At 36.3% G+C, this 18682-nt stretch overlaps 1 protein-coding gene across 1 annotated transcript in view; it reads left to right on the top strand.

Moving 5' to 3' along the window:
* Nucleotides 1-18682, top strand: part of SLC9C1 (solute carrier family 9 member C1) — a 64013-nt gene that overhangs the window by 22497 nt on the left and 22834 nt on the right. Inside the window, exons 11-17 of the mRNA XM_014568464.2 lie at nucleotides 435-609; nucleotides 3196-3277; nucleotides 5043-5209; nucleotides 6997-7122; nucleotides 10321-10415; nucleotides 13619-13738; nucleotides 15942-16137. Coding sequence (XP_014423950.1) covers nucleotides 435-609; nucleotides 3196-3277; nucleotides 5043-5209; nucleotides 6997-7122; nucleotides 10321-10415; nucleotides 13619-13738; nucleotides 15942-16137 — 961 coding nt within the window. The remainder of the gene's footprint in view (nucleotides 1-434; nucleotides 610-3195; nucleotides 3278-5042; nucleotides 5210-6996; nucleotides 7123-10320; nucleotides 10416-13618; nucleotides 13739-15941; nucleotides 16138-18682) is intronic.

The following is an 18682-nucleotide window of genomic DNA, read 5'->3' as shown; positions in this document are numbered from 1 at the left end:
CGAATTAACCAATACCAGACAGATTCAGTAAGATTAAAATCTACAAAGAAAGAAAAAGAGAGGACATTATTTTGTGACTTCTTATTTATTAGATTTGTTTTTATTTGTTTGGGGGAATCTAAGATAGAGTATATTTACAAAACATCTCCAGTATGAAGAAGCATCATTCAAGGGCAGTGTGGAATCACCCTACTACTTACCTGACAGAAAGAAAGAAGAAAGAAAGAGAATAATGCCATTCTCTTGGTGTGTCCTGTCTCTGTGTGGAACGCCCTTCTGCCTTCCTCGGGTGCCATGCTGACTGGTGTGTGAGAGATGGCTTATTTGTCTAAGAGCTGGCAGTTCCACGGGGGATAGATTGATCTAGTGTAGAATGGAATGGAAAGAAATTTCTATGACAAGAATAACTTTTTAAAATTTGTTTTGTCTTTTAGACTTCTGGTCTTTCTATTAATAAGCCCTCTTTTGTCTCGACTTGGTCATGGTTTCAGCTGGCGCTGGGCATTCATAATGGTCTGGAGTGAAATGAAAGGGACTCCCAACATAAACATGGCCCTTCTGATTGCCTACTCTGAATCTTCTCTTGGATCTGAGAGGGAAAAATCTCAAGTAAAGGAAGTTGTTTTTTTTTTTAATTTGAATATTTTATAAAAATTGTTTCTATGTACTAAAATATGCTTTTGTCATGAGATTTCTCAACCCCATTGGGGCTGTGGGAGTGGATTATCCACAATGAGAAAACTGGGATGAGAAGGAACAACCGACAACCTTCCTCTTCTCCATTCTAGTTCAGGGATCCCTGAATGCCTCCATGACACTCCAAAACATAGGTTTATTGTGAAAGTCAAGGCATTAAACCTTATAAATCATTTTATAATTTCCTCATTCCAAAACAGACTTAATAATACTACCAATGGCTTGCTAGTAAATATTTAACAAGTAACTTTCTTGGAGAGGGAGACCCTAATTTGTAGTGTTTGCCAGTTTCTGTTGTGTAATCACTTTCATCAACAGAACATCAGTCCACTCATACACTTCCTGAAAATTTAATGATCAGCCCTCAGAAACTGATAAGAGCCAGGTCTGTCTGGCTATCTCACTGTCTCCACTATCTCAAAGGGTCATTATGAGAAGCTGAAAATATACATAAAATGATGCACACATTGTTTAGCATATAGGAAATGTACAAAATATCTGAGCGATGATGATGATGATGATAATGATGCCATGCTGACCTGCTTTGAAATAAAACTTTAGTAAATAAAATCATTTAGAGAGGTTACCTAGAATAGCAGTAACAATTTTGAAAAAGAAGAACAAAGTTGTAGGATTTATCTTATCTGAGATCAGGACTTATTATAAAAATATGGTAATTAAGTTGGTATAATATTGGCATAAAATAGATAAGTGGAATATAATAAAGAGTCCAGAAAAGACTCACAGTTATACAATCAGTTGATTTTTGATGATTGTCAAAGCAGTTCAGTAGGGGAAAGGATAATCATTTTGACAAATGGTTTTGAACAATCCTGAAAATGGTGGACATTCATTTAGAAAAAAAAGAAAAGAAAACTTCTGTTTTTACCTCACACTATATGTAAAACTGATTCCAGATGGATCATAGACTTAAATATAAAATCAAAACCTCTAAAACTTCTGGAAGAAAACCTAAGAGAACACCTTTGAGAACTTGGAATTGACAAAGGGTTTTTAGAACAACAACCACCAAAAAAACCACAACAACAATTGGAGGTCAAAAACAAAACAAAACAAAACAATTGGAGGTCATTAACACTAAAAATATTTGCTTATCAAAAGATAGCTTACAGAAATTGATAAGGTAAGTCACAAACTGGGAGGAAATGTCTATAATATATATATATATGACAATGTACTTTATCCAGAATATATTTTTCAAAATTCCTACAATTTTATAATAAAAGAAAAACAACCCAATTTTTTTAAGTAGGCAAAAGAGCTGAATAGATGTTCCAAAAAAAAAAAAAAAGAAAGAAAGATATATACCACTAGGCACTACATCATTAAAATGCTCAACATCATTACTCTAGGGAAATGCAAATTAAAACTACAATGAGAAACCTAATATTTAATTTATGTGAAAGTTTTAAAATTGGCAATTCTCATCTATAGAAATAAATATAAGAACAGTGGTTGCTTCTCATTGCATGAGAGATTGACTGGGAAGCAGCACTAGAGAAATTTGGAGGGATATGGGAATAGTCTACATCTTGATAGAACTGAGGGTTATGTGGGTGTATGCACTGTCAAAACATCAAGTGATACACAAATACATTTCAATGTGTGTAGATTATAGCTCGATTTTTCTAATTACCACTGCTTGGGCTGCAGCCTTGAAGAGTTAAATCAGAGCATTCAGTGGGAGCGTCCTGGGCATCAACTTTTTAAAGTTTCTTGAATGATCCTAGTGTGCAACCTTGAGAGCCTCTGGTGTCGTTTCATGCTCTATTCGTAATCCCCATCTGTGGCCAGAGAACAGAGGACTGGCTAGGAGTCTAACATAAGTTCTGAAACTTAGAATTCCATAAGTTAATGGAAATATGTAGTATCAGATTGAAAAGTGGTTTTCAACCTGTCTGTGGAGGCCTGCTTGAGATTAAAGTGGAGAAAAAAAATCCAGGGGCACAAAAGACATCAGTTGCTCCTCCCTGCTGGCAATGAAGGATGCCAGAGAGAAAAAGTATGAGGTGGAGCAAATGTATCAAGGCCTCTGAGTTCTCTTTTCCTAGGTGGGGAGAATTATTTGATACAAATGTGCTGGTAACATTGAGCAGAGAACTGTGTGGCTACGTACATGGAGGTGTGTATGTCAGATAAGAATTGATAAAGTACAGGTATATTTCCAGGGCCCAAGAAGTGCAGTAATGGAATTTAAGAACAAGTTTTTTTTTTTTTTTTCCCTAATGTCTCTATAAGTATATCAGTACTTGTCAAACCATGTGTCTTGACTTTTGGTTTGGTTTTAAAAACATGAATGCAGTACACACAGGAAGAAAGTGAGTCCCCAGAGTACTTTCGTCATGTCTGATACCCAATTCTCTTCTGCCCTGAGCACCTACTGACATAGTACAACCTAGCTTAAGTTACATTGGTAAATACAGAGTGCATTATATGAAACTGTCATGAACACTTATTTGTATTTTTTTTCAATTCCAGATATTATTTCATGGAGTGTCAGTATGCTTAATTGGCATGATTATCAATAGATTTATTTTGCCAATGGCAGTTAGTGAACTAGGTAAGCCCTGCTAATTCCTACTCTGAGTGAAGAGGAAAATATTCCAAATATGCTAAAGAATTGCTAATAATGAAGAAAGAAGCCATATAAATACAAATCAATGGTGTCTGATTGAAGAGGAAACTGGAATGGAATGGAATGTCATTTGAATTGTTTGGGCCAATAAGCTTGTTTATTTTTAAAGATTACTTATTTATATTAGTCCAGTTTAAGTAAAATAATACAATAAGTTTATTTGATTATTTAACAAACTTTTATTAAGAGCCTCCTATAGTGCCAGGCATTATTCTAACAATGATGCATTATGCAGACAGACAAAATTTCTGAGTTGATGGAGCTTACATTGGAGAGAGGAGAAACAGACAGTAAGCAAGGTCAAAATAAAGTAGTATCAGTGAATCATTTGTGCATCAAAGTAAACAAAGCACATAAAACTAAAATAGAAAACACAATAGGTAGTAGATTCCTGAGGAAGTCAGAAAGCAAGTGTGTTCAAGGACAGAGGGTGAGGTGTTGGAACCTTCGAGAACAATGCCGACAGAGGAGGATGGCTGGTGGGAGAGGTAGGGAAGGAGTTAGATAAGGAAAGCCCTTGAATTTTGAGATTTTATTCTAAGAACAAAAGGAATTACTTGGTTGGTTTTAAGCAAGTTAGTATAATTTTATGAATAAGGTCTTAAAAATGACAACTCTAGTTCTGTGGATATCTGATTGGCTTTGAAGAGAGTAGAAGCAGAAATACCAGTTTATTGACTCTGAGGATGCAAAACAACGGATATGAAGAGCCAACTGTAAATTTATATACAGATTTTCAACTTCGTGGAGGGTTGGCACCCTTGACTCCTGTGTTGTTCGAGAGTCAACTGTATATATCTGGAGATAAATAAATATATACCATAAATACTTGTCATATGTATGATCTTATATATAGGTAGGAAATATATGTATATGTGTACACATACTCTGTGTACACATATATGTGTATCTATACCTCCTACATATATATCTCCTTCACATCTATGTGTATATATGTACATATATTCTGTGTTTATGTGTACAGAATATATATATACACACAACACAGGATTATATGTACATATACATATAGATGTGTAGGAGATACTTTGTAGGAGGTATGGCTATACATGTATACATATATAAAAACCCTAATATATGTAAATGTACATATATTCTCCCTCTCTTATCTCTATACATATATATATGTATGTATTGAAAGAGATTTATTATGAGGAACTAGCTCACGTGATTATAGAAGCTAAGAAGTCCCAAGATCTTCAGTCCAAAGGCCTGAGAACCACGAAAGCCGACAGGGTGGGTTCCAGTCCCAGTCTGAAGGCAGAAGAGGACCAGTGTCCCAGCTCAAAGACCATCAGGCAGAGAGAGTGAATTTTCTTTTGCTCAGCCTTTTATTCTTCTGCTTAGGCCTCCAGTGAATTGGGTGAGGCTGCCCACATTGTGGAGGGCAGTCTCCTTTTCTCAGACCACCAATCTAAATCCAGAAATACTGTCACAGACACAGTCAGAATCATGTTTACCCAAATAGCTTTTACTATTATCATTATGTACCTCAGCTTTTGTGAGACAGAGTATGAAAGTATGAAATTGTTAGTATTCCCATTATCAAACAATATGAGTCTTTAACTTAAAAAAACACTAGTGACAATAAGAACTAAAGGCAGCTTATTAATTCGTATCAAAATGATGGTGTTTTTACTATTTATAAAGTGTGCTCCTTGTATCAAAGGTCTTCGTGATGTCACATCAACAAGATGTAAGTCACTGTATTACACATTTCAACATTTTCAAGAGCTAACCAAATCTGCAGCCTCGGCACTCAAATTTGACAAAGACCTTGCCAATGCAGACTGGAACATAGTGGAGGAAGCAATTATACTTCAAAACCCATATGCGGTAAGCAAGTAACACTTTTGTTTATTCCTTCAAGGTGGATATGATTGCTTTTAAATAAGTATAAATGTTATACTTATTAATTCACAGCTTTAGGGAATTTTGTGATCACTGTGGGACACAGTAGAGGGGACAGCCCCTTTTGAGTGTATAGCAAATATATATTGTAATTTCAAAAGAAGGAGCAGTGTATTGGAGCTGCCTTTAAAAGAAAAAGAAGAGACTGAGCCTTGGAAAATGGCTAGGTTTTTTTTTGTTTGTTTTTTTTACTAGATTGAGGGTGGACAACATTTATTCAGCATTTATTTAGGCTATTATACAGTATATAATACACTTACATATGTATGTACTTGCTAGCTTATAGTTAATATCATTTTTAATATAAAACAGGATCCAAACCAATATCGTAAGATAGTATGTGGTGAAACATCACCTCCTGCTTCTGAGATATGCTGTAGAATCTCCGTGGTCAGATTTCTTATTCATTTCTGAGTACGTAACTCATCAGTGGTCATGATTGCCTAGGGGGAAATAATAAAAGTTGTTCTGGGATCTGCTCAATGCTTCTTCTGGTTTGCCATCTCCTATATCACATCCAGTTTTCACTGCAATGTTTCTGCATCACACAACATGAGGGGTCAACTTCTAGGAGTGTAGATATAATTGGTTGCTATGGAATAGGATTTCCAACAATCCATTTTATATCCTTTAAAAGGTACCTGAAGCTCCAGATGGGGGCCCAGAATGAAGCCCTTTACCTGACAGGAATACTGCCAAGATTTCTGGATAAGAACACCAAGTCAAGTCTATGGACTTTAGAGTAGCTCCCAGCATCTGATGGTGGCCTTTTGCTAACCTGGCTGCATCAGAATCACCTGCAAAGCTTATTAAAAATACAGATTGATTTCCCAACCTCTACCCAGGAGATTCTGATGCAAGATGGTCTGAGGAAGGGTCCCAGGAATATGTATTTTTAATCCATTTACCCAGCTAATTCTAACGCAAAGCCTCAGGGTTAAGGCTACCACTTGGGTACTTGATCTGTTTCAGAAGGCAGGTAATTTTAAAAAGCTGCATTCTCTTTACAATGCAGACACGACGGATATTCTAGCATTCTAGATAGAACAATGGCTTTGGATTCAGAAAATCTGGGTTTGTGTCCTAGCTTTGACACTTAATAAGTAGCTTTGTGATCTGTTGTAAGCCTTTCTTTTATCTAAGCCTCAGCTTTTTTCATCTGTAAAATGGAGTTATCCATATATCCATCTCCTAAACGCCATGTTCACTTTGTATTCTATCTTAAGTGATTAGTTTAAAGCAGTGGTCGTCACACTTAAACTGTAGCAGAATCACGGAATAGGTTTGTAAAAACACAGTTTGCTGCTGAAACCCCCAGAGTTTCTGATTCAGCAGGTCTGTGGTGGGGCCTGAGAATGTACATTTCTAACAATGCCCAGGTGAGGCTATGCTGCTGGGGGACCTCACTTTCAGAACCACTTGTTTCAAGTGTGATCAGAAATGTAGTAGCTTTTACACACTACTAATGATGCCATTAAAGGTAAAGCTTAACTCCTTCCCCCCAAAACTGGCAATTATTTTACCTTCTAGATGACTGTGCAAAGATGAGGAAACTCATCTGAACATTTTTCTGTATCTAGAAGATTTTGTATAATTTTTCAAACCAAACAGATATGTGAATTGCTTAAAGTTTATGCTAAAAAATATGTTAACATTTATGGGTTTGTTTGTTTGTTTGTTGGTTTTTTGGTTTTGATTTGTGTTTTACTTAGTTGAGCCAAGGAGAAACAACAGAACATCAAAAAGTGAGATGTCTAGACTGTAACAAGGAAATAGATGAGACCCTTAACATTGAAGCAATGGAGCTGGCCAACAGGCGTCTCTTGTCGGCACAAATAGTTAGTACTTTATTATATGCTTTTTAAATTACTGGCTATCAGTCATATCATTTGCAAATATGTTTCTCCCGTTCAGTACGTTGTCTTTGCATTTTGTCAATAGTTTCCCTGCTGTGCAAAAGCTTTGAAGTTTAATTAGGTCCCATTTATTAATTTTTTGCTTTTGTTTCATTTACCTTAGGAGACAGATCCAAAAAAATACTTGCTATGACTTACATCAATGGACTGTCCTACCTATGTTTTCTTCTAAGAGTTTTATGGTTTCTGGTCTTATGTTTAGGTCTTTAATTTATTTTGAGTCTACTTTTGTATATGGTGTAAGAAAATGTTCTAATCTCATTCTTTTACATGGAGCTGTCCAGCATTCCCAGCACCTCTTTTTAAAGAGGCTATCTTTTTCCATTGGATATTCTTGCCTCCTTTGTCGTAGATTAATTGACCATAAGTGCATGGGTTTACTTCTGGGCTCTCTAGTCTGTTCCATTGATTTATGTTTCTGCTTCTGTGTCAGTACTATACTAAAAGAATTAAAATTAAAAAATAAATAAAATGCTGGGCTAAAATTATACTGAAAATTTCCTCCTTGCTTCAAACATCTTGGTTATATTCACCCTGCATATTTTAATGGATTGCTTAGAAAGGCAAAGGGAAGTTTGGCATTGTCTTGGGAATCTGCTTGACTGCAAAAAGGAAAAGAAAAGGGAAAAAGAAAAAAAAAATCCACTTAAATTAGCTTAAGTAGGTGTTTATTTTGAGAAACTGGGAATTTCACAGATCCCAATGGCAGGAATTACAGCTGAGCTCTGCCTTCTGATGTGTTATGCAGTCAGTTCCATGACACTGCCCATATCTGGGTCCCAACCAATTTTTCAGTTGAAGAATACCACCAGGTCCACTAATAACTGTGGGTAGTACGTTTTCATATCAAATCTTAGGTAAAAATTCAAGAAATTCTGTAGCACAGCAGCATATAGGACTCTGTGAGAAATTGTTAATAGCCCAGTTAACATTTTCTGTCCAGGTCAGAGTCTTTACTAGTTGGCATGACTCATCCTCTTGAAATGTTCATGCCGGGCCTTCATTTCTCAGCTATTCCATGCATACAGGATTCTGCTTGCTCAGTGTAACATGGAAAATGGAAGTTCTTTAGGGTACGACAGTTCCCTCTTCAGCAGTAGTCCTGGCAGACAAGCTGAGTCTAAAAGACAGCTTTCCAAGGTCCTCATAAAAAACTTCTTTGAGTAATTGAGGTAGTGCCATGAAGGATGAACTTATGCCTATGTGGTGCTTTGTTCCCCCAGCAGATTTTATGAGATCATGTTCTTGAGTCACTTCCAGATTTTTAATTTATTTCAGGAAATATGATATTCAGGAACCCTTAAAATCAATGCAGGAGACTCAGTTTTGGTTTCATTATTAATATGATGTATGACTCAGGGCTTATTCTTTTTAGTCTTCTTTCTCCCCATCCATAAAAGGGGAAATTTATGCTAACTGAATGACTTCTTAGATTCCCAGCCATGTGTGATAATCCTATGTTTTCTGCAATATATACTCCCAGATCCTTTTTGATTTATTGCCTTAAATGTTTGTTTTCTGTTTCTGCTGTTATATCTTTGTTGATTTTGTGCTATGTGTTAGGTCTTAATCTGGAAATCTTATTTTTCAAAGGAGGTTGGATCTCTCTGTTCTATTCTCTAGATCTTCATCTCACTTCATGGCTTTTTAGTCCGTCTTCTTTCTAGACATGTTTTCTTGTTTATCTTGGCTTGTTGATTTGATTTCTACAATCTTAACTCTAATGTTCACGGCTCCCAATAGTATTATTCATTGGTTATTACAGTTTTCAAAGCTTTGAGAGTTTTTATTTAAATCTCAGCCAGTTCTTACTAACTGGAGCAATATCTCTTCCACAACTGTACGTTAGAAGAGAAATAACATCATGGCAAGATAGTGGTACCGGAGAGACAGCATAACCTAATGGGGAATGGGGGACAGACTCTAAATTCAGAGAGAACTGAGTTTCTGATGTGATCTTGAGAAAACTACTTGACTCCCTGAGCCTCAGCTTTCTCATCTGTAAAATGCCAATTAAAATACCTTACTCATAAAGTTGTTGCAAGAATTAAATAATTTTATGTAAAACATAAATTATGATGTTAGTTCAATATTATATTAGAGACCTCAATGAATGGCAGTTATTTTTAGGAATCAACCATTCTCTAAATTGTTCTTACATTTTGATGTGAACGATCATTTAAGAATTAACATTTTTCTAGGATTGAACTCCTTCGTTGTTTGTGTGACAAATGACATGAGTTCCATATTATTTTCACCTTCCTTATTTTTCCCATTTTTCCCACAAACTACAGTGTTTATCTTTGAGGATACTGAAAATATGTTAACTTCAGGTTATTTTACAAGTATTCTAATGATGTTTAAAAAGGAAAATGATACTCTACTGAATTTCTGTAATTATGAACAAATAGCCTTTTGATTTTTCATCTTTAAATTTAGTTCTATCCCTTTCTAGTATTCCCCTAAGAGCAAAACCATGTTTTAATGTCCATAAATGATTATGCAGACAGAATGTCTTCTGTAGAACCTGGGAATCCTTAATCATGTCATGCATTCCAATTTAGGAAGTTGACTCTCAATAATGTTCAACACACTGAAGCAAAGTGGTTCTCAGGACATGGACTGACTGAATGAATATCTGTGTTCTGCACCACAGGGGAAGTACATTTCATGCTTGAAATAAATTGGAGATGAGAGAGTGCTGTTGTCAAAATATTTGGGAAACTGGAATTAAGCAAAGGCATAAACCAGAATCCCTTACTGTAAGATTTCTCAGTGCCTCTACTGTTCTAGTATGCATTATAAACTTTTCAGATGGGGAAAGTTTGTAGCAGTTCCCACACTTACTTGGCCACAGAACTCCTACTCATTTTTGAAAATCTAATTAACATCTAACAGGGGCCTAGTTTCCTGCAGAACCAGTTTCATTCCACCCAAAGCTCTGACCTACTTTCTGCACTGATCTCATAGTATGGTCTCCATAGAAAGAGTCTTTATGTAAAGGTACTAGATTACTTGGGGATTTTGACTTCCTTCTCACAGATTATTTTTCCATAAAGGGAATAATACATTGTCATTATCATCCATATTATATAATATTTGACACAATATTTCTTTTAGGCGAGCTACCAGAGACAATACAGGGATGAGATTCTGTCCCAGAGTGAAGTCCAGGTGCTGGTAGGTGCAGCAGGAAGCTTTGGTGAGAAGGGAGAGTAAGTATATTTCCAGGAGAAGGTTTCCATCCTAAGCCACTGCATTTAGGAAATTGTGCAAATGAGTTTCTCACTTTTGTCTGGTAACTTGAGGATATATGTGTGAGCCCCTGCCTACTCTGGCCACCACAACCAGACCAAATCACCTCCTTCCAGTTTCCCAAACTTGCTCTGCTCATTCCCACCCTTGTGCATTTGAACAAGCTGCTCCTTCTGACTGGGACGCTCTTCCCTTTCTCCCTTTGCCCCCCAAAGCTAAGCTATTGTAAACCACTCTTCCTTTCAGGCTACTCGAATACCTCACGAAGTCAAAGACTTCCAGGCGCACCTTCTCAATGCACATCTTCTTTTGCTACACTTGTAATGATTTCTTTAGATGGAAGCCTCCACAGTTAGCAGTGAGTTCCTCAAAGTCAGTGTGGTAGGGAGTACCCTCAGACCATCCCCTGTGGCTGGATGAAGGCTGTATGACTAGGGCAGGGGGCAGAGTTAAACCATAGGGCAGTGCAATAACATCAACCCCAAACCTGAACGTACCTTCTTGTTCTAAACCTCACTCCTAGTACCAAGGACACCAAAAGTCCCTGCTCAAATGGTCCTAAATTTATTTCTAGGGTCTTCTTGGCCCTTTTCCCCTGTGCCATCATCTCACAAACAATCTGGGCCTTTGGTGTGCACCCCTCAAATCCTAAGAGATGTGCCAGCCTGGTGTCCACGTACGTGCACCAGCTTGAGGTTCAGTGAGGGATAAGTCATGTGTGGGAACAGAAGCAGCCAGACACTGGAGCAAGTTCTCATTGTAGTGCAAGAACAGATTTTCAAAGAGTCTGAGGGTTTTCATTTCAAACCCAGCCCCGTAAATCATTATGACATTGTATTTCCATATATGGTACAAGGGCTTCCACTGGCCCTCTTGCTCTAGGCCCTTCAGATCCTTAGGGGACCTGAGTGATGTTCACAGAGTAGAAGGAGGGGGCTGGGCATATGGGATCAACTTAGAACAATATGATTCGTACTTTAAAGAAGACAGATGTACAGTGTACAGTGGAAATTTTTAAATGTATAGATGATATGCTGAAAAGCATTATCACTGCATTGTCCAGGAGAGGTGAACACAGATATTTTATACATATATATATACACACACACACATACATACATACACACACACACACACACAAACACACAGCACCCGTATAGAGCAATTTAGCTCACCACTTTGATTTTTCCTTTTTAAATCCTCCTTGAAGGCAGAAGCAACATATGCCTCTGAGGATCCAGATTTAATGGATACAAAGAGGAGATAAACAGTGGGGAAAAGGGGTTAAGGGTTGAAAGGACTCATGGTGGACAGAAAAGGCAAGTTTTGCAATGTATTACACTTCATTTGTACATGCAAGAGATAAATATTCAACACTAGTGTGTGCAAAGCTATATGCCAGGCACTGTGGAGAACATCAAGATTATTGAAATGGTGTTCAAATCCCAGGAGGACTGTCTATGAATTACACTTGTATTCAGTAGTTGCTTCTTTGCTGGGCTGCCTTAAAGCTGATTTTGCCATTTGCTGATCATTCTTATCAGTAGCCCTATGGGCTGGGGTGTCCTGTGGCAAGAGAAGAAGTCTAAAAAGATAGAATGGTTGGTTTAAACAGAGGTCCCGAGACCTGTGCTAAGTGCCTAAGAAGAAATGCTTTGAATAGAGATTTTATTTATTGAGTCTTATGTCAGACACAGTTTTAAACATATTACTTGTATTACCTATTTAATGTCATAAAATTCCTATAAGTGCTTTTATTATTATCATTTTGTAGATGGGCATAGTGAGGTTAAATAATTCACCCAAGGTTACTTGACTAATGAATTACAGAGCCCGGATTCAAAGCTAAGCTGCCTCTCTATCCAGTTAAAGAGATCATACTCTTTTCCTAAATCAGGTGTAAACAGTGAACATGTTGATGTAACATAGGAATTCAGGACCTTAAAAGACACAGTAATTTGGTCTGTAAAACATCACATACATTGATATCACAGAATTTTAGGATTCATAGGAATTTGTGAAATGGTCAGATCTTAGCTTAGACATTAATTCCTTCAGGAAGTTTTCCTGATTCCCCAAGACTATATTAAACACCCCCCCTTCATGGGTCCAGAATGCCCTCTTATTTATTATTTCTGTAGAACACTTACTGCAACCTACTGTAAATATTTTAAAAATCAGAAATGAATAAAGTCATATACACATTCATGATTTTCCATATAACTACTACATGGAAAATTATGTTGACTCACAGATAATTGAATAACTTCCTTGTTTTAAATTATATCAGTATTCCTGTAGCAGAGAAACTGCCCAAATTTTAGAGTGAGAACGTTATAATCCATAGGGAGAACAAAGTCCAACTTTGACCTTAAGCCCCCAATGCCCTTCCATTAAGGTAGGGCCCCAGATCCAAGACTGGAGCCCTGTCCTCCATCCAAGAAAGATAATGAGCACATGTGGTCAGCAGCAGATAAATTCCTCATAAAACAAAGGAAGTTCGCTAAGCAAGCAAATCATAGCACATTGATTTGAGCTGTCTCAATGGAGAAGTCAACAGAACTTTATAGGCAACTTGAGACAAGTGCTACCAAAATGTTTTGGGAAGGTTATGAGCACTGACTTCTCCAAGTAACCATTTTGCTCTTTCATTTCACTACTTGTATTTTCCCCATAAATGCCCTGATCACTTGCCCAGAAGGTAAAAGAAAAGAGATGGGAAGATATGCGAGATGGGTGCCTCATACATACTTTCTCATTGAATCAGCCCAGGCTGGCATAAGTATTTTTATCTCCATTTCACAGAGCAAATAGGTGAGTGAAGTGATTCACTCATTGCCACACCAGATAATGGAGGATCCAGCATTAAAACCCACATATATTTGGATCATGATATGCTTTCTCTCCCTGAACCTTGACTTCTCTACTATTTTGTACCATTTCTCTCCAATTTTTTATACTCCCTGTTTGATGTCCCACAACCTAACTTCATAATTATATATCCGCTTATATCTACATCTTCATGACTTGCACCCATGCCCATGAAAGTGTCTCATTTCCTCTCATCACTGGACAAAATAGTCTTTCTGCTTCCTGACAATACTGCATTAAACATATTTCAAAAATTTTAAAGTATTTTTTTAAAATTTGTCTTTTTTTTTAGATATATTAATGCTGATACCATAAAGAATTATTCTGAAAGCAAAAAAATTCTTGTCTTTACTAGAAAAGTATTGCTCAATTGGGTGTATAATACAAAAAAGGAAAAAGGGATACCATCAAGGTAAGTGCTTTGAACCTTACCAGAAATACTATTGTATTTGAAATTTCCTTTGTATTGTTCTTTAAAAATTTATATTCTGAATACTTTGCAAAATACCTGAGGTAGTTTACAACTCAATTATTTACATACATATAAAAAGTTACTTAAATAAAAAAGATATGGTGTCATAACTTTTATTATTGAGGTAAATTTCACATAAGAGGATTAATCATTAACCATTTTTAAGCATACCATACAGTGTTACCTAGTACATTCACAGTGTTGAGCAGCCATCACCTCTATCAAATTCCACAACATTTTCATTGCCCCAAATATAAACCCAGTACCCATTAAGCAGTCATTCTCATTCCCACTCACCCTACTCCAGCTCCTGAATAGCACTAGTCTGCTTTCTGCCTCTATGAATTTACCTATTTCAGATATTTCATATAAATAGAATCATACAACTTATGAAAAATCATACGATCATACCAATAGATGCAGAAAAAGAATTTGAAAAAATTCAACATCCATTTATGATAAAAACTCAACAAACTGGGTAAAGTTGAAACATATCTCAATATAATAAAGGCCATATATGACAGTTTCACAGTGAACAATATAGTCAGTTATGAAAGACAGAAAGCTTTTCCTCTAAGACCAGAAACAAGACAAGGGTGCCTCTCCTTATCAATTTTATTTAACATAGTCCTGAAAGAGAAATTAGGCAAAGAAAACAAGAAAGAAAATTATCCACACAGAAGGGAAGAAGTTAGTGTCTTTATTTGCAGATGACATGATATTTCATATATATATAAGGACCCTACCAAAACCTGTTAGAACTAATAAACCAATTCAGATTTTTAAAGAGTCAACTCATGGGAACAGTAAAAATCAGTTACAGGAGCTGAGGGGTTGAGGAAATAGAGAGAGGTTGGTAAAAGGTTACAAACTGTCATAAGGTGAATAAGGTCTGAAGAGCTAATGAAAGACATGGCGACTATAACTGAGAACAATTTTGTAATTGAAATTTGCTAGAGAGTAGAGCTTAAATGGTCGCACCTCAAAAAAAAAAAAAGAATTCTGTGCAATCTTAATGAATGTGTTAATTAACTAGATGAGGGACTCCTTTCACAGTGTATATGTGTATCAAACCACTATGATGTACCCTTCAAATGTCTACAATTTTGTATGTCAATTATACCTCAATATGGCTGAAATTTTTTTAAAAAAAGAAAGAGAAAACTGTCTGGAGAGAGGGCTGAGAAGGGCAAAGGCAGTGTTACCATGAAGTTAACAAGGCTTACACTCTAGGGCTTCTCTCTCACTGGCACTGCCTGAGGCCTTGGAGGGTTTCTGCAATTTGATGACAGGATCTTAGATGTAGTCATAGTTTTTTTTTCTTTTTCTAAGAATAGCTAAGGAATCCAGCACTTACCCACTCTAATCAGTAATTGATTAATCATTTCATTTGAGTTTTAGCAATAATAATGCATTATTATACTGTGTGAATAATTTAAAAATAAAATTAAAAATACATTAAGTAAATCCTCTCATCCACAATTCCACTCTCTAGCATACTCAGTATAGAAGTAGTTTTTAAAGCATATACATTAATTTATATTTTTTGATAAAATGTGGATGCATCCTGTTCTACTACCAAACATCCTGGGATTTGTTCCAGATTATAGGCTTTGACAAGGAAAAATGCTCCTGATAACACTGCTAAAAGGAAAAAATAGGTTATAGAATAATACATATGATATAATTCCTTTTGCATTTTTAGATAATGATTATATAAACAAAAAGACTGGAACAATATTCAAGCTAGTAATAGTAGTCATCTCTGAGAAGTGGAATTGCTAGAAGGTGGGAGGGATTTTTACTTTTTGTTCTTAATATTTCCAATTTGAAATATCCCTGTCTTACGACCTAAAATATTTGTATTAAAAGTATAAGTAAAAATGAGTAAGAGGTGAGGTGAGGAAAGTCAGAAGAAAATAGGGAAAGCCAGCCTGGAGACATCTAGCAGAGGAGGAAATTAAAGGGACAGTACTGAAAGTAGGATGCCAGAAAGTGCCTGGAAGTGATGGCTACTTCTCAGAATTAAGCTGGACTCTGTAGCTATTGATGATTAAACAGAACTGAGCATACAATTAAAATAATTCAGTGTAATTTTTTATCAGATAAAACTATCTCTCTCTCTCTCTTTTTTTTTTTACAGCCATTGCTTTCTTCGTGGATGCCATAGAATAGTTTTTGCTGATGAATTTGAGTATGTCGGATACCTTGTAACACTAATGAATATATTTCCTATTATAATTTCTTGGATACCTGGGTTAAATGTTATCTATGAGCATGAATTAAGACATGCTAACTACTTTTTTCTTGCATTTTATATTGTGGAGGCCTTACTTAAGGTAATCTAAAATGTGTGTGTGTGTGTATGTGTGTGTGTGTGTGTTATATGTCTAACAGGGAGATTTCTCAATTTCATTTTTCAACACTAACTGCAGTCAGTTTTCTACAAAATTCTCTCTCACTTCTCAATACAAATAAACTTTCATTTTTAAATGTGATTTTTTGGGTATTTTAGAAAATATTCATACTTTAAGGACTGATTTTTATTTGCAAAAAAAATTTTAAAATAGTGTGTCAAGGGGACACAGAGTGGGTTACAAAGGTATTGACAATGTTCTTCAACTTAGCAAGATGGTGAGCACATGGATGTTCATTTTATTATTTTTAATACTAGGTAGATAAACAGATGAAAAGGTAGATGACAGAGATTCATTTATACTTGAAAAACATTTTGTAATTTGATTTTTTTAAATCCCATATAAAGGTAGTTGTTAAATGATGGAAATGTATGCCCACAAATTGATAATAGTATTGTTTCATAGTAGATCAAGTTGTAATATAAAATGTTTTAAGCCAGAGATTTAAATAGAAGAATTATATTTATGTAGACAAAATAGATGAATCTTAAATCTTTAGTGGAAAATTAAAATGCTACTGCAGAGTTATGATTGGTAAGGGGAGGGGAATGAATTCCTATTCAATCACATTGTGTGTAATAAATTACAGGTTAGTTGTAAAGACCATGGGAGAGGCCACATAATTAAGAAGAAATAAAGCAGTTAGGGTTAGAGTTAGTACTTGGGTGCGGGTGAGAGTAAAGCGTTCCCTAAAATCATATAATATGTACTGTCATGGAAAGAGCACTGAGCTGGGGTGCAGCAGAATTGATTCTGGTTTCGATTTTCTCTGACAAACCTGTTAGCTGTTTACCACGTTACTCAACTTCTCCCAATCTCAATTTCTTCTATAAAACGTCAAAGTTGGCCTAAATGATAGATAAAGATCCTTCTAGCTCTGTTGTCTTTGTGCTTTGCCAGGTTTAAGCTGCTATCATAGCTGTGCACAGCCGTAGCTCCATTCAGTCAGGTCCACTTAAGACAGCAGAGCAGGACCGCAGAGACACCATTACACCCTGTAGCTGAGAGGATACTCCCAGCTGTGCACTCCTGTTCCTGTCTCTCCCTTCTATTTAACTCAACATTCATCTTCGCTGCCCAATTTGCATGCTTGCCTTCACGTATCATATCCTTCAACATCTTTTCTTTTTAGTTGAGTTTTGCCCCTTTGTACTGTGCCTTTTTAAATATCATGTTAATAACAGTAATAATAAATGATCACCCATAAGGTACCAGTCATTTTGATTACAACATTTCAAATCATTAAATTAACCCTTTAATGTAGACACTATGCCATGCATTTTACAGGAGCGGGACCCAAGTCTCTGATAAATTGTGTAACTTGTTTAAAGTCACATAGCTCATGAATAGTAGAGTTAGGATCCAATCCCTCAAACTTTGTCTTCTTTCTAATATACAATTATGCTTTAACTTTCCTTTTTGTATTTTCAAACTTTCCCTCAAACACTCCTCAACCTATTAGTGTGATGGGTCTTTGGAAACTTTCTCAGAAGAAGGTAATGACTCTTCTGCATCTGAATGCCACGGACTTCCATTACCAGAGCTTCCAACCAGCCTTTTACAGCCATATATTCAACAAACCCCTCTTCCTTTGAAGCCTACACTAGCCTTTTACACCAAGCTCTTCTTTTCCTGTGGCTGTGTTCTACTGACCTCCAAATAACTCCTTCATGTGTCTGAATACTTGGTATCTGGATAAGGTCATACTCATTATACCAGTTTTTTCATGTTCCTAAGAAAATGATACAGCCTATGCTCTGTTTCAATAAGAATGAAATGAAGCACCTGTAGGAGCTAAATTGTTCCTTGAGCAGGACCTAGTAAGACCAGGACCTGGTCTTCTGCTTTCTAAATTTAGACATTGAATTTCCTCCGCCCTGCCAAATATGAGCAGATTCAAGGGAACTGACCCTCTACCACTAAACACACAGGAGTTGGTTTATAAACAAGTTATGGCTGCAGGGGAGGGTATAGCTCAGTGGTAGAGTGTGCATGCACAAGGACCTGGGTTCAACCCCCAGTACCTTTATTAAATAAATAAATAAGTAAATAAACCTAATTATACCCCTCCTCAAGAAAAAACCCCACAAAGTATGGCAATCTCTTAACTTACAATGGCACATGTGCTTTTCTGGCCTAAATGTGTCTGTCTCCTATACTTTCTCTGAATCACAGTGAGTAGGGGAATCAGGCTGCTAAAAAAAACCCAAATTAATCAAAATTACAAGTTAGTATCTTAAGTATTATAATAGAGAAATACACAGGGTGCTATGGGGAAAAAAAAAAGCAGTTCTTTACACAGAATAGTAGGGTCAGAGAAGGAAGGCGATCAAGGAAAGGAGATGCTTGAGTTGAATTTGAATAATGAATAGGAGTCAAAGTAGAGATCGAGGATGTGAGTATGCAGCACGGTGGACGAAAAGAGCAAGGGAAAAGTTAGAAGCAATGGTGTGACAAACAGCATTAT

The sequence above is a fragment of the Camelus ferus genome, chromosome 1 (assembly GCF_009834535.1).
Source record: "Camelus ferus isolate YT-003-E chromosome 1, BCGSAC_Cfer_1.0, whole genome shotgun sequence".
Lineage (NCBI taxonomy): Eukaryota > Metazoa > Chordata > Mammalia > Artiodactyla > Camelidae > Camelus > Camelus ferus.
This window is presented reverse-complemented; position numbering and strand designations above follow the sequence as displayed.